The sequence below is a fragment of the Trichechus manatus genome, unplaced genomic scaffold, assembly GCF_000243295.1.
Source record: "Trichechus manatus latirostris isolate Lorelei unplaced genomic scaffold, TriManLat1.0 scaffold00068, whole genome shotgun sequence".
Lineage (NCBI taxonomy): Eukaryota > Metazoa > Chordata > Mammalia > Sirenia > Trichechidae > Trichechus > Trichechus manatus.
The window spans coordinates 143,361-159,233 of NW_004444004.1; the positions used below are offsets into that span (position 1 = coordinate 143,361).

A 15,873-nucleotide genomic window follows, 5' to 3' on the forward strand; every position below is an offset into this window, starting at 1 on the left:
GAGAGCAGGGAGGGTTGGGGGAAGTGTAGAGAACCTGAACCTGAGCCGCTGCCGCCCGGGGAAGGTTTGGTGGGAGGTGAAGTAGAGGGGAAGACACGGGTGGAGGGGGAGGTGAGGAGGACATTTAGGTCGCTGCTTCTGGGCGGCACAAAGTTCTTCACGATGTGGCTGAAGCCTGAGGAAGTGCTCCTGAAAAATGCGCTGAAGCTGTGGCTGATGGAAAGATCCAACGACTACTTCGTGCTGCAGCGGCGTCGGGGCTACGGAGAGGAAGGCGGAGGGGGGCTCACAGGTAAGCTGTGGCCACCCGCATCTGCCTCAGGGCAGTGTTCGCCGTTACTTGAAGGGTGGTGAGGAAAACAGTTCTCCTTGCTACCCGCCGCCCAACCCTAAACCCTGGGCGGAGAGACTGGGGTTCTTCTCCCGCCACCACCGAGTGCTAAGAACGCCTCACTGGACAGCAGTTGCTCTTTGGGTGGGACGGGTAGAGGGAGGAGGGTTCTTTCTGGGGCAAAGAAAGAATTGGGGACCTGCCCTCTCGCTTCCCATGGGGGAAGGGGACTGATGACGAGTGTTAGACCCAGATGCGTCTCTTTAAGGCTGGTGACAGGGGCCAGTTCGTAGCTGTGGACTTAAAAAAAAAAAAACCATACCCGTAACCACCACCTTGGAAAGTGTAAGGGTCTGTGTGTTTGGGGGGAGGGGGTATGAGGAGAAAAGGGAGGAGCCCCAATCTGATCAGAGACTCGGGCTTCAAAGGAGAGATTGGGTGTGTGTGGGGTGGGGGTAGGGGGTCGAGAATACATGCTCAGAATTGCTGACTTCTTCCAATTCAGCATCTTTTACTTTGTTTCCAAGTTTTTAGTCCTTAGGATCTCCTCTTAGAAGGCTGTTAAAACAAAACAAAACAAAAAACCCACTGCCCTCCAGTCGAGGTCAATTTATAGTGACCCCATGGGGTTTCCGAGGCTGTAAATCTCTACCGAAGCCGACGGGGCTGGTGGTTTCGAACTGCCGGTTAGCAGTCGTTCGCTTTAACTGCTGCACCACCAGACTTCCCTCGAGAAGGCTATTACAACGTCAGAATTAATTTCTCTACTGAGTGTTTGGAGCCCTGTTGGCAGTGGTTAAGAGCTGGCAGTGGAATCCACCATCCGCTCCTTGGAAACCCGGTGGGGCAGTTATATTCTGTCCTATAGAGTCTCTATGAGTCGGAATCAACTCCACGGCATAGGGTTTTTACTGAGTCTTTGAAGCTATCCCTTCTTTGAAAACCCTAATTCTAAGCAAAACCAATCAAACAAACGGAAGTTTCACTCTTTCCGCATATCCCAACCTGCCCTCAATATTTATATTTTAAAAAAGAAAAAAGAAAACAAGAATTGTTCCTTGGCCAAGTGTTTAAAGCCTCTTGAGAAAGTTATTTTGAGACCATTCATGTTGGGAGGGGCATTCAAACTTTTGGACGTTAGAGTGACAAGAGCTCTTTTTCATGACAATTTCTACTTTGATTTCCTGGCCTTGAAATGGTAAAGCAGGCTTAATTTAGGCAGTGTGAAGTACTGGGAAGAGAGGTGAGTTGGAAAACCTGTATTGTAGTCCTACGTGCATCTCTTACCTGGTGGATGACATTCTACATTTTTTTTTTTCATTTATTCAACCTTAAGCACCTACTATGTGCCACATGGAATGCTAGGGTACAATTAAGATTCCCTTCCTTGCTTTTGAAGTACTCCTAATCTGGACAAACGGGAGGTGGTTGAGGTTGGATGGGGGGCGGAGGAAGACCCACTAGTAAAGCAGGCAAGTTGTGATTAAAACCAAATGACTGGAGGGTTGGGTAAAGCATCATAGAGGAGGTGACACTGCTTTTCTGCTTCTGTAAAATGGTGCCTACCTGAGAGTTGTGAGGATAAAATGAAATATGAACCAAACAAAACTCGTTGCCGTCGAGTCAATTCTGACCCATAGCAACCCTATAGGACAGAGTAGAACTGCCCCATAGGGTTTCCAAGGAGCAGCTGGTGGATTTGAACTGCCGACCTTTTGGTTAGTGGCCGATTGCTTAAACCACTGTGCCACCAGGGCTCCAAAATGAGATATAATAGGTGCCAAATCAAGGTATGTTAAGATGGTGATAAACATGTGCTGTGATTTCCTTTTTTTAAGCCATCTCCAGGGTGGAGAGAATCCGGAGGTTCTACAGGACACATTTTTTTTTTTTCGTCTTGCAAAACTGTTCATCTATCCAGTTTCTAAAATGACCTTCTTGAAAATATGGCAACAAAAATTCCCTCATTAGACTTGACATGTTGTCATTTTCTGATTTTTAAACATAAAAAAAAAAAAGTTGCCGTCCAGTCGATTCGGGCACATAGCGACCTTATAGGACAGAGTAGAACTGCCTCATAGGGTTCCAGGGAGCGGCTAGTGGATTCAAACTGGTGACCTTTTTGGTTAGCAACCCAGTGCTTAACCACTGCGCCACCAGGGCTCCTTTTAAACATTAGAAGTATTATTTTGTAAAGGAATCTTTCCATTTAATAGATGCAAATATTTTCCAGATTAAAATCTGAGAATTGATTTTCATAATTGCCCAGTGATGTAAACTATCTACCTGAGTCTATTGCGAATACATCAGAATATATTTGAAATAGATCATATAGCCCTGTGTTACAGCCTCAGAAATAGTCTTCTAATATATTTTGGTTCTCCATCATTTTACTCGACCAGAATTTTTTACAGTGCTCCTACCCACAATTAACAAAGAAGTGTATTTCACTTTGTGCAGCTGTGTTCCTGAAAAATAATAGATAAATCAAAATCTTGTGAATCAAATTACTGTAATGTAGTATAAAATGATTTTTGACTTGTTGCAAGTTTCCTTTAAATAATCACTCCTTGCTTTCTATGTTTGAATTTTCATTTAACAGACTTTCTTAAAGCTTGGGCCAATTGCATCAGCTTCTTATGTCTGTTCCACCTACCCCCATTTACTGTTCTCCATATCCCTAGAATAAGAGGAAATTCTACCACGCATGTATGTTGTCACTAGGCATAGCCCCATTTTTGTACTTCCTGGTCAATTTATATTTCTGCATGATTGTTTTCCTTGTGGTATTGTCAAGATGTTTTTTGAAATATACCACGTGAGACCTGCCTCTATATTCCATGCAAGTTAAAGAAAAGGGATCAGAATCAAGGAAAAAGATGCTTTTAAAGTTTGTTTGGTTCTTTTGATCCAGAGGAAAAGTGTGTGCCGATTTTCATGGTTGTTCAATTACTATATTCTTACTTAAAATTGTGAAGCCAAGAGCTTTGCTATGCTTTACTACAAATCCACATTTGGATTAGTTCTCCCAGCAGCTTGAATGTGTGCCAACATAAGCTTGCCTTTGTTCATTTTGTTTGCTAAAATCCAATATTTTGTGCTTTCCCTTTAGAAGATTAGCTTATACATTTTTTGTAATGAAGAAAAGATAATGACCATCTAGAAATGTTAATAACTGTACTTTCTTTAAGATTTCATTTCTTTGCCCTGTGATAATTGGCAATAACTACCAGCAATGTAATGAGTTTACGTGTGCACTTGGTGAAGTTAGTTGGCTACAATTTTTTTTCTTATAATGGAATTAATACAACATAGAAGTCTAGGATGGTTAAAGCAGTAGACTGGTTTGGAAGTTACAATTATGATGCTCTTTTCTAAATTTTTGAAATATTTCTGCTGGCTACCTGGTAGATTACTTAACCATTTGCCTAATTTTATCTTACTTAATTATTCTGGCTCACAGCAAAGTGGACTGTTTTGTGGGCATTTTTGTTATACACAAGGTTATTTTACAGAAAAAGTGATTTTCCTTCATTTAGATAAGTAATTCACCCTTCTACATTCTTGCAATTATACTTACATTATCCCTTGTTCCTCCTGGCTGATAAGGATAATGACTTTTCTGTGGCACCTAAATTTAGCACTTGGTTTTATATAATTAAAAATAATTTATGCATATTTGGCTTAGTATGCAAAAATCAACAATTTGTTCTGCTTGGCAGATGGGATCTACTACATCGATGGAATTATGGAGCTGCATTGTATTAAGTATTCTAGTGTATGGGATTTAGGAAGATCTGCCAATCAGAGAGCCTTAATTTAAGTAGTTTGTTGACAATATTTTACTCTTGAATTTTCCGTATCTGAATAGTGTAAGCAGTTTCTTGGGCATTGGATTGATACTCTACTTCAGGGGATCTTATTTAGGTGGTATAAAACAAAACTAAGGAATAAAATTTATTAAAATGGAGGATTTTTAGACATTCTCTTTCCTCCTTTCATCTTGACATCACTTTGAAATTAAATCATCTGTAAAAACTAGAACACGATGTTTGAAATAAGTTTTTCATTTCATAATGTTTTATGATATTTATATAAGCTTAACAAATCACTGTATAAATGATGTCATAATTAAACATACATATTAAGCAGTAAAGTAGCCTTTTAAAAAACTTCTTAATGACATCCCCTTGAAAATATAAAGCTTTTCTCCCCTTTACCCCTCCTCCTACCCAAGGAGACGAACTCTAAAAATGTTCACATTATTTCTTAGCAAAACATCCCTGCATTCCATGCTCATGAAGGAACCATCTGATAAAAGTTTTGACCTCTCAGGTACCTCATTACTGGGAAAACCCAAACCAAACCCACTGCCGAAGAGTCGATTCCAAGTTACAGCGACCCTACAGGACAGAGTGCAACTGCCCCATAGAGTTTCCAAGGAGTGGCTGGTGGATTCGAACTGCTGATCTTTTGGTTAGCAGCTGTAGCTCTTAACCACTGCGCCAGCAGTGCCTAAATGGTGGCCATGATTTATTTTAGGTAAGGAAAGGTATACTCTCCAATGAATTAATAAATTATTATTTGGGCTTATTAAAAAGAAAATCTCCTAGGGCAACCCCTAGGGGAGGCATATCACACTATGTGCCCCCAACCCCCGGAATATTTTGATTCCCATAAAATCAAGTAAAAAAAACACCTTTGAAGATCTCCCTGAATGAGCAAATTACAGTCTTGAAGGAGTCTGGGCAGTCCAAGTGGTTAAGCTCTCAACTACTAACCATAAAGTTAGCAGTTCTAACCCACTCAGAGGTGCCTCAGAAGATAGGCCTGGCGATCTGATTCCGAAAGGTCACAGCCTTGAAAATCCTATGGAGCAGTTCTACTCTGCGTACATGGGGTTGCCATGAGTCGGATTATACTCCACAGCAACTAAAAACAACAGAAGGTTTTGTGAAATAAAGCATGGGGAGTGTCACTACTTTTTCTTGGTAGTAGTGGAAAGGATTACTGACTGTATATCTATGAGCCTTGAGACTTTTTTAAGAGAACTGTTGTTACGCTGTTCTCTTTCCTTTCCCATCCCCTGCTTGCTTCTGAGGCCTTTCCTTTCTTAAGCGTAGGCTGGAACCATTACCATACTCCAATTCAATTTAGGGCCATGAATCCTCGATCCCCAAGAGTTAAAGTCATAATGATGTGGATTATGTGGAAAGGGCTTTTTTTGTTAAGATATTGGACAATTATAATGTAAGTAGAAAATTAAAAATTGCTATCAAGTAGATTTCAATCTAATGGGGGAAAAAAAAAAACAAGATTAACACACATACAAATATGTGGATACACTGCCGAATCTAGTGATCCCACTTACTCCGTTAACACTGCTTCCTTTCTCTTCCTTGATTCTTTAATTTTTTTATGTCTCTATTCAGTTGTAATTATTTTATAAAGTCTTAGTTTCCTCATTCACACAATGGGGATAAAACTTGTCTTTCCCACCTCACATAATTATTACATGGATCAAATGAGTTTTGAAACCCATGAGCGACTATACAAACATTTGACGTTCATTTATCTATTGATGGAGGATTAAGATGTTAAATGAATTTTGTGTGACTGAAGACCAAAGACGGCTATGCACTTACATGATTTTTCCATAGTAATTACTTTTCCCATGTTGTATCTAAAAATTTATTTGGAGTAGTAACATTGAGTATGTCCAATCTACAATGATTTCATTGCAAAAGGAAAACACTGATAATTAATTATTCAAGAATTTTAGTATGATAGTGATTATTCATTTATGATTCATAATCAGAATAATGTACAAGAATTAGAATAATTTATGATGATGGCATTTCTTTTTGATCTACAGTTGCCCAAAACCTAGAAGTTCTTAAACAGTTCCTCTACAGATATAAGCATCACTTGTCTTGCTGGGTGGTATTGAAAAGCACATATAACTTTCATTGCCTTAGTAGTTTTTCTCAAAACATAATACTTGAAGAAGAAGTAACTCTGCAGGTGGTGAAAGCCCATACTGCTTGTGGAGAATTGTGGAAGGACCATGGATGTAAGGTAAACTAAAAGGTAATACTAAAAAATAAAGGCACTGTGTTTGTCACTGTGGGGTAAAGACCTAGTTTTACTCTAAGTAAGGTGACCTTTGTCCTTGGCACTGAAGAAATAACTCTTGGAGTAATTGGGGTGTGTTGATCTGGGACTTCCAGGCCACACCTGAAAATTTGTGCTGGCAAATGGGGCCTGGCCAGACCAGAAAAAACTCACCTGGGAGACCTATATCAACTAGCCTCAGGAGGTATGATTTAGCCTATATGCAGGACTGGCCAATAAAAGCCCTGAATACTAAGGCTCAGAGGGTTTCCTGGTTGACAAGAACATCTGCTTTTGGGAGGGCACTGCTTCCCTTGGGACGTGGAAGCTTCACGTTGGGAAGCCTCCCAGACCTCACCCTATGTGTCTCTCAATTTGTATCCTTTTTTGCTATTATGTGTCTGTAGTCATAAGTATGGTATAAAAACAACAACAAAAACCAAACCCACTGCTGCTGAGTCAATTCTGACTCACAGTGACCCTATGGGACAGAGTAGAACTGCCCCATAGGGTTTCCAAGGCTGTAAATCTTTACGGAAGCTGACTGCCACATCTTTCTCCCATGGAGTGGCTGGTGGGTTCGAACTGCAGACCTTTCAGCTGGCAGCTGAGTACTTTAACCTCTGTGCCACCAGGGCTCCTGAGTATGGTATACGTTCCATGAATTCTGTGAGTCATTTCAGTGAATTATTGGACCCAAGGGATAGTAGAGCCAGCAGGTCAGAAAATAAGGGTGTTGTGTGGACTCTTAAGCTTGCAGCTGGTATCCTAAAAGGGTAGTGGGAAACCAGCTGCAAATTTGTGGCCAGCAGGTCAGAAAGTTGGAGTGTTTTGTGGGCTCCCCAGACTTGTGGCTGGTGTCTGCCTATTTGGCAGTCTGAAGGACTGAAGGACGGTCTCCTTTTAACTTGTGAGCCCTGACCTAGCTCCTGGCGGCTAGGTCAGAGAGAGAGAGTGCTGTGGGAGCAGCTGGCGAAGAGGATGGAGAAGTGGAAATATGAAGACTGGATCCATCTCCACATTTTGGAAATTGGATTCATGCTGATCCTTATTGTGCAGCCACATTGCTATACAGCTATGGCATGGATTTTATATTGCCTTTATGTTAGAAGGAGCCCTGGTGGCACAGTGGTTAAGAGCTACGGCTGCTAACCAAAAAAGGTCGGCAGTTCGAATCCACCTTGGAAACCCTATGGGGCAGTTCTGCTCTGTCCTATAAGGTCACTATGAGTTGGAATCGACTCGATGGCAATGGGTTTTGGGCTATGTTAGAAAGCTTGGCCAGTTTTCCATCTTTTGCTGCTGCTATATAACCACAAAAGGTAAGAGTAAATCCTAAATGGGATGGTATATAATACCTACATTCAACAACTATTTACTGAGTGGCTTCTAAAAACCAAGCACTGTTTTAGGTACTGGAGATAACAGCAATAAACAAAACAAAATTCTAACTTTCATGGGGCTAACATTCTAGTTGAGGGAGGCAAATAAAAATATAATATGGCTGTGGTAACAATGATATGAAGAAAAATAAAGCAAGATATAGTGATAGAGAGGACAAGAGGTTTACATTTTAGATAAATTGGTCTGGGAAAGCCTCTTTGAGGTGAATAAGGAAGAACAAAGAAGAACTGATGCCTTTGAATTATGATGTTTGTGAAAAATATTGAATATACCATGGACTACCAGCAGAATGAACATGTCTGTCTTGGAAGAAGTACAGCCAGAGTGCTCCTTGGAAGTGAGGATGGCGAGACTTCATCTCACACACTTTGGACATGTTATCATCTCACATACTTTGGACCAGTCCCTGGAGAAGGACATCATGCTTGGTAAGGTAGAGGGTTTCAGCAAAAAAGAGGAAGACCCTCAATGAAATGGATTGACACAGTGGCTGCAACAATGGGCTCAAACATAGCAATGATTGTGAGGATGGCACAGGACTGCACAGTGTTTCGTTCTGTTGTACATAGGGTCGCTATGAGTGGGAACTGACTTGATAGCACCTAACAGCAACAATAACAACATGAGCAGAGACCAGAAGGACTAGAGTATATGAGCCAAGTAGATATTTGGGAGCAGAGTGAATATAGATAATTATTTCTAGAAATTTTGCTGTGAAGGGAAGCAGAGAAATGGGGTGGCAGCTGGCCATTGTCCTTGGTGTTGAGTATACAGGTAGATAAAACAAATAATTCCTACTCTCACAGAGTTTATAATCTGGTGGGACAGATAGACAATAAATATAAATAAGCAAACAAATATATAATTACTGAGATAGCCACTAATGATACCAGCTGGTTTTGTTGGCTTATAAATCCCCATGAATGAGGGGGTATTAGAAACTCTCAAAGCAATTTCCCAAGGCCAGCTCTGGTGTGAAGTATATTTATCAAGTGTCCTGTTCAGTGATACAAAGATTTCCTCAAAGTAGTGATTAATAATAATCAGTGGTGTGCTGGTGGCAGAATTCCAGTGTGGCATCTGTGGAGCATCTTGTCAAAAACCAGCTTGGATTGTTTTTTAATTAAATCAGCCATCTAGGAGCACTAACAACAATCTGGATGTGGTTTGGTAGAGAGAACTGAGGAGAACGTTCCAGGTGGGAGGAATGATGTGATAGCGCAAAAGCAAAAGATGGCAGTTGTTGGGGATGCAGCAAGTATTCCAGATTCATTTATTTGGATTTGAAAATATGAGACTAAAGATATAGTGCCCTTAGCAATTATAAAAAGGTTATTGAAGAGCAATATCCCCATCTATGTAAGAAGAAAACCGAAAACCTGAGATAGAGCATTAAAGGAAGATGAGAATTAAACCTTCGTTATTTTTTGTCTCCACTGCTGTTTCAACTCAATTCTAGATCGTTCTGCTTTTCCTCCCTTATTCTAATATAAAGAAGTGAAGCTTTAAAACAAGTGATAATCACAAGTTTTTTGTTTTTATTATTATATCAGTTGTCCTCTTGTTTTAAACTAACCAAAATAATGCCCAGGTTTAGTTTTTCTAAATAATGTCTTAATAGTACTATATTATATACGAGTTTGTTCATTTGCTATCATACTTGCTTTTTGCTTTGCACCTAGGAATTCAAGTTTTTTGTTATTATTGTTTTTACTTTTTTGTACATTGGTACATAAGTTTTGAAGTGTAAGAAGTGGTTGTAAATAAAGATGGTAACAATCCTCATATTATCTATGTTTTAATCTTCAGAAATGTAACTGAGTTTGGTTGATAATTCATCTATTCTTATTTCCCAAATGACATTGTAATCTGCCATTTGCGGCATCAGTTCCTTCCCTAGAAAAATTCCAAATCCTTTAATGAACAAAGATTTCAGTTAGGGACGGAAATAAGTGCTTACATATATCCAGTTTTCAAGTAAATGCTTTTAAAAGAATGCAGAGAGAAAGAACACAGGACAAAAGAATAATTATGTTTATTAGCTGTTTGCCAAGCTCAGTGTAAAGTTGGCAGCTTTCAAAATGCCAACTGTAACTATTTCATTATTTTGAAATAAGCATTCATAGCTCCATTTGGTAGACTTGATTCTGATAGCAAAAGTAATAGAATCAGGAAAATCCACAACCTTTATTGAGCAAACTACTTTCTCTTATTTGAATGTATTTCCTACTAAGTGTGTTGTCAGTTTGCTAATTAGTTTGTTCATTAACATTTAATGAAATTGAGATTATAAAAATTCAGTAAAGGTGTACCTGTTTGACTTTGTAAGCATGGCAACTTATGGAAAGATGGACTCCTCTGTAACATTCCAACAATCATTTCTATGGCATAAATTTGTAATCAAATATTTTGCTTAGAATGGAAGTAAATCTTGTTTGTAATTAGGAAATTTATTTAAATGAGTGTTATACAGCTAGAACAGTGTTGCCTTACATAGTGCCCTCGGTCTAGTTTATAAACAAAAAGAGTCGATTTGTCAAACTAAAGTACACGTTTATTTGTGTAGTAAACTAGCACATTGACAATGAATACCATCTTCAAGCCGTGGCTCTTTTAATGGTCTCTCCTCTAAAACTCAGCCCTGCTCCTACTTGTTCATCATTACCACTGACCTAAAAAAAAGAAATGTTTATCAGATTTGCAGATGTCTGAAAATTGCAGGGTACACTTAATACAATAGGTCAGTGGTTCTCAATATTGGCTGCACGTTAGATTCAACTGCAGACCTTTTTAAACAAACTCGATGGCCCTGGAGTATTATGGATAAAATGATATAATGTCTGGAATTTATTTTCAAATATTCCAGGGAAGGATAAATGAAAGAAAATTAACAAAATGTTCGTAGTTATTAAAGCTAAGTGATGGACACATGGATGTTCCAATATAGTGTTCAGTTTTTAAAATATGTTTTAAAAATTTTGTAATACAAAGTTAAAAGAAAAAATAGGATTCTCAGGCCAATGAAATCAAAATCTCTGGGAGCTGATCTTGAGTAGTTTCCAACAAATTTGCACTTTGGGTTGCAAATTACTATCATGAATGATAAAATAAAAATTCAGAAAGATCTGGACAAGTTAGAATGCTCATTTGAAATCAGTGAGGTAAAATTTAACTTGGGTAAATGTAAACTGCATTTAGATTTAAAAAATAAGCTGTACAGAACAGAGAATACCTAGATTGTTACTTATATTTGTGAAAAAGTTCAAAGTAGGTTAATTGACCACAAGATATAATACGATAATATGATGTAGTGGCTGAAAAGGCTAGTATCATTTTAGACTGCATTAATAAAACCAAAAAACTTGTTGCTATAGAGTTGATTCTGACTCATAGCCACCCTATAGGACAGAGTAGAATTGCCCCATAGGATTTCAAAGAGCAGCTGGTGGATTCGATTGCCTACCTTTTGGTTAGCAGCTGAGCTCTTAACCACTACGCCACCAAGGCTCCACTTTAATGGAACCCAGGAGCCCAAAGTATAAAAAGCCTTCATTTGTTTAGCCCATATCTAGTATTCAGGTTTGAATGCCACATTTTAAAATGGATTTTGACAAACAGGTTTGTTAAAAGAGTAGTAGAAGAAATTAAGAAGAGGCCTAGACAATTGCATACAACAAAAGTAGGAGGAAACAAATCGCTATAGTTAAAATATTTAAAGATCTGTCATGTTGAATAGAGTACATGTTTTTTATTGCCCAAAGTTGGAAGGAAGAAATATTTTATTTATCTTAATAAAGATGTTCCTTTTTCTGTATTTGGTGTATAAGAAATAGCTTTGTTTTTCTATCATAAAAGTGAAAAAATATTCATTGTAAAAATTTCAGAAACTACGTATAGGTATAAAGAAGAAAATAATCATCATCCATCATTCCACTGCCCAGAGATGACCACTATAACCAGGACTGGCTATCTAAGTTGCAGAGCCCAGTGCAAAATGAAAATTTAGGGACCCTTGTTTGAAAATTACTAAGAATTTCAAAACACTGACACCAGAGCATTAAACCAAGCCTGGGGCCCTTCTGAGCACAGGGCCCTGTGCATAGGTCACGAGTTCATGAAGCCAGTCCTGACAAAAACATTTGGGTATATAAATCCCTCCATATTTTAAAAGAACTTTCTAATTTATAGAAATTCCTACCAATGCAATGGGCTGTCTTGGGAGAAGTAAACTCTTTGGAGTTATTCAAGAAAAAGCTAGGCTTTCTATTAGGGGTACTGTAGGGAGATGAATGTGTTTGGAGGTTGGATTACATGAACTTTTAGGATGTTTTTCTGCTCTAAATTCAATGATCCTCTGTCTAGCCAAAAAGAATTGATCAGTGAACAATAATCATGGTATGCAAAGTGTCTATTTTCTTGTCGTGGAACCTCGCTTTTTTGTTATCTTGCTGTGCCATTTAATAAGGAGCCCTGGTGGCACAACAGTTAAGCACTGGGCTGCTAACCAAAAGGTTGGCAGTTCAAACCCACCCAGTGGCTTTGCAGGAGAAAGACCTGACGATCTGCTTCCCATAAAGATTACAGCCTTAAAAACCCTATGGGGCACTTCTGCTTTCTACGTGGGTTCGCTGTGAGTTGAAATCAACTCAGTGGCACCTAACAACAACAACATTTAATACAAAGTATTGCACATAAATTATGGCGTTGAACTTCCTTTAAAAGTTGGGTGTGACTTGTATGACAGAATGCTACCAAAACTCTGTAGCCCTTTACCAGTGTCTAGAACATTGGTACTTTACTGATAGTCGTTCAAAGGATGATTTTAATTTCTTGATATTATTCAATTTTTTGTTCTGTTATGCGACTGACAGAAAGTATTCTCTTTTGAATTTAGGATAGCTGTAGAATTTCCTATGTGTGGGCTGATTCATGACCTTGGATGTTTAGGCTGTTACATGATAAACCTCTGTGTATACAGAATAGCAACCTAAGTCATCTGCTAGTTTTCTTGTATTTTTAGAACCCAGATATTGGCACATATTAATTCTTGAATGACTTTCAGGGACTTGATGATGATTACAGCTTAATGAGCTAGAAGAGTTCCCTAAGTGGCTGGAAATGTATTCTAGCACTAGCTTCCAAACTATTTGTTGCATAGTTTTATACTAACTGCCTATTTTCATGCACTTTAAAAAACTGAACAATTTTTTTTCAACATAGTATAAGGCACCTATAATCTTACACGTATTTCTGCTGCCAAAAAATGATCTTTCCTGCCAATGATTTTGGCCACCTTGTCCCCAGCCTCAAAACCTTATGTCAGACAACTAATTGATATTTTGTCACTCAAGAATAGTAGCTAATGGCCTCTCCTTTCCTCACGGCCTCTGTACACATCCACATTTCCACTGTTACTTTACAGCTAAGCCAGTCTTTTACCTCTATGTTCTTCCTCCAGTTCTCCTAATAACTACTTTTCCTAGTGTATATAAAAAAGAAAATAAGATTTGAGGTAGTTTTATTTAAAAAGTAGTAAAGATGAAATGAAGGAGCCCTGGTGGCACAGTGGTTAAGTGCTCAGCTGCTAACCAAAAGGTTAGTGGTTCGAACCCACCAGCCACTCCGCAGGAGAGAGGTGTGGCAGTCTGCTTCTGTAAATGTTGCTGTTAGGTACTGGGAAGTTGGTTCCAATTCATAGGACCCTATGTACAACAGAATGAAACACTGCCCGGTCCTGCGCCATCCTCACAATCAAACTATGTTTGAGCCTCCTGTTGCAGCCACTGTGTCAGTCGGTCTCGTTGAGGGTCTTCCTCTTTTTCGCTGACGCTCTGCTTTACCAAGCATGTCTTTCTCCAGGGACTGATCCCTTCTGATAACATGTCCAAAGTACCTAAGACAAAGTCTCACCATCCTCGCTTCTAAGGAGCATTTGGCCATACTTCTTCCAAGACAGATTTGTTCGTTCTTCTGGCAGTCCATGGTGTGTTCAATATTCTTCGCCAACACCATAATTCAAAGGCATCAGTTCTTCTTTGGACTTCCTTATTCATTGTCAACTTTTGCATGGATATGAGGCAATCGAAAATACCATACATTGGGTCAAGCGCACTTTAGTCCTCAAAGTGACATCTTTGCTTTTTAACACTTGAAAGAGGTCTTTTGCAGCAGATTTGGCCAGTGCAATATGTCGGTTGATTTCTTGACTGCTGATTCCGGGGGTGTTAATTGTGAATCCAAGTAAAATGAAATCGTTGACAACTTCAGTCTTTTCTCCATTTGTCATGATGTTACTTATTGGTCTAGTTGTGAAGATTTTTGTTTTCTTTATGTTGAGCTGTAATCCATAAAGAGTACAGCCTGGGAAACCCTGTGGGGCAACAGGTTTTGGGTTTAAAGGTGAAATAAATGGTTTTGCTCGCAGATTTGAAAATGCTTCGGTTTGAAGCACTGTTTTAGAATTTAAATTCTTGGAAGGCAAAGACTGTCATAAATCTAACAACTAAACTGTCCCGTGTTTAATAAGTTGTTTTATTTGAAGTTATAATTCCTTTATTTTGACAATATTGTCATGTTATTATACATATGTGCCCATGCACATGTTCACTTGATTCCTTTTTTCAATGTGAAGATGGTTACCTTTTTTATTGTCTTTTGCTATCACTCTTTTAACTTTCTTTTGAATATTTTCATTCTCCTGCCTTCAAACTGAGAACGTTCTCCTTGTTTTCTTGGTTTTCTGAGTAATTTCAATCATACCACTCTAAAGACACTATCTGCATATGTTTAGCTCCCATTTTTCTTTCTTTATTCTTGACCTCTTAGCCAAATCTCCAGTTTCTCAGTTACTACTTCACGCTGAAAACCAAAACCAAACCCCTTGCTGTCGAGTCGATTCCGACTCAGAGCGACCCTAAAGGACAGAGTAGAACTGCCCCATAGGGTTTCCAAGGAGCTCCTGGTGGATTTGAACTGCCGACCTTTTGGTTAGCAGCCATAACGCTTAACCACTGAACATGATGGAATTATTTTTCCTTTTATCTCTAAACCTTCCAGTAATGCCCTCATTATTTGAAGTATAATCATCTCCTTTGTCCTTCCTCCTCATTCCCATTCTCTTTTCTCCAGGACCTCTGCTTTCAGAATAGTTGACTGGCACTAGGTGTGGAACTCCCTTGTAGTAAACAGTTTGGCCTTTGGTCCTGGTTACTGAGAGCCTAACATACCTGAGGCCAGTAATTGGGGGCTGATGCTGACTTAGCCTCAGGAGGTGTGATGTAATCTATCATGACCCGTGGAGAGGCCAATAAAGGCCTTGATAAACAGAGGCTCGGTGCAGCTTCCTGGGAGGTGAGAGTGTTCCTTGGGCATATGGAAGCTCTGAGCCAAGATCCCTCCCAGACCTTGCCTCTGTGTTTGTATCCTTTGTTTCTGCTAGATTAAAGATAACCCTTCCCCTGGAGTTTGTGAATCATTCCAGTGGATTATGGAACCTAAGAAACAGAAAAGGGGCTAGTACCTGCTGACCTAGCCCTGGGTGATTCAGGATGAGAAAGGGATGTGTGGAGCAGCTGGAGTCTAGACTGATCAGGGAAAGGAAGCTGAGATTTCTACAGGACACAGTTGGCCTGGAGAGTAGGATTTATTACTCACCACATTTAGCATCAGAAGTGTATGAGCTCAGCCTCCCTGGACTGGTTTGCACAGTTGGTGCTGTGAGCCGGGTTGGCTAGAGAGAACCCTGACTATGCAGCTGGGTTATATCATTTCTATTTCTTAAACAAAATCCTCATACCCTAAGTTTTTTTCATATCACATAGCTTCTTTCTATAATTTGCACACACTGCCATTGCCAAGATATTCTTTCTTCATACTTTACCCCCACCCTCAAAACCCTCTGTCAGATTGCTAGCTGATATTATGCCGCGTTTGTGACTCTTACTTTTCGTCTATTTCTACATCTCTTCTCCCATACTTACCTTTCAACTAAGTCACGTTTCTATGTATCTCTTTATTCCATCTCC

The 15,873-nt window shown here is 39.3% G+C and overlaps 1 protein-coding gene across 4 annotated transcripts in view; it reads left to right on the plus strand.

The window, feature by feature from the left end:
• Window positions 1-15,873, plus strand: part of TBC1D8B (TBC1 domain family member 8B) — a 98,506-nt gene continuing 82,633 nt past the window's right edge. For 2 of the 4 annotated variants that reach the window (XM_004379741.3, XM_023734441.1), the window contains exon 1: window positions 1-292. In XM_004379741.3, coding sequence (XP_004379798.1) covers window positions 163-292 — 130 coding nt within the window. In that variant the 5' untranslated portion in view covers window positions 1-162. Of the gene's footprint in view, window positions 293-2,455; window positions 6,410-8,267; window positions 8,278-15,873 lie in introns of those variants that run through there. The other 2 variants (XM_023734440.1, XM_023734439.1) reach the window with 2 other exon arrangements.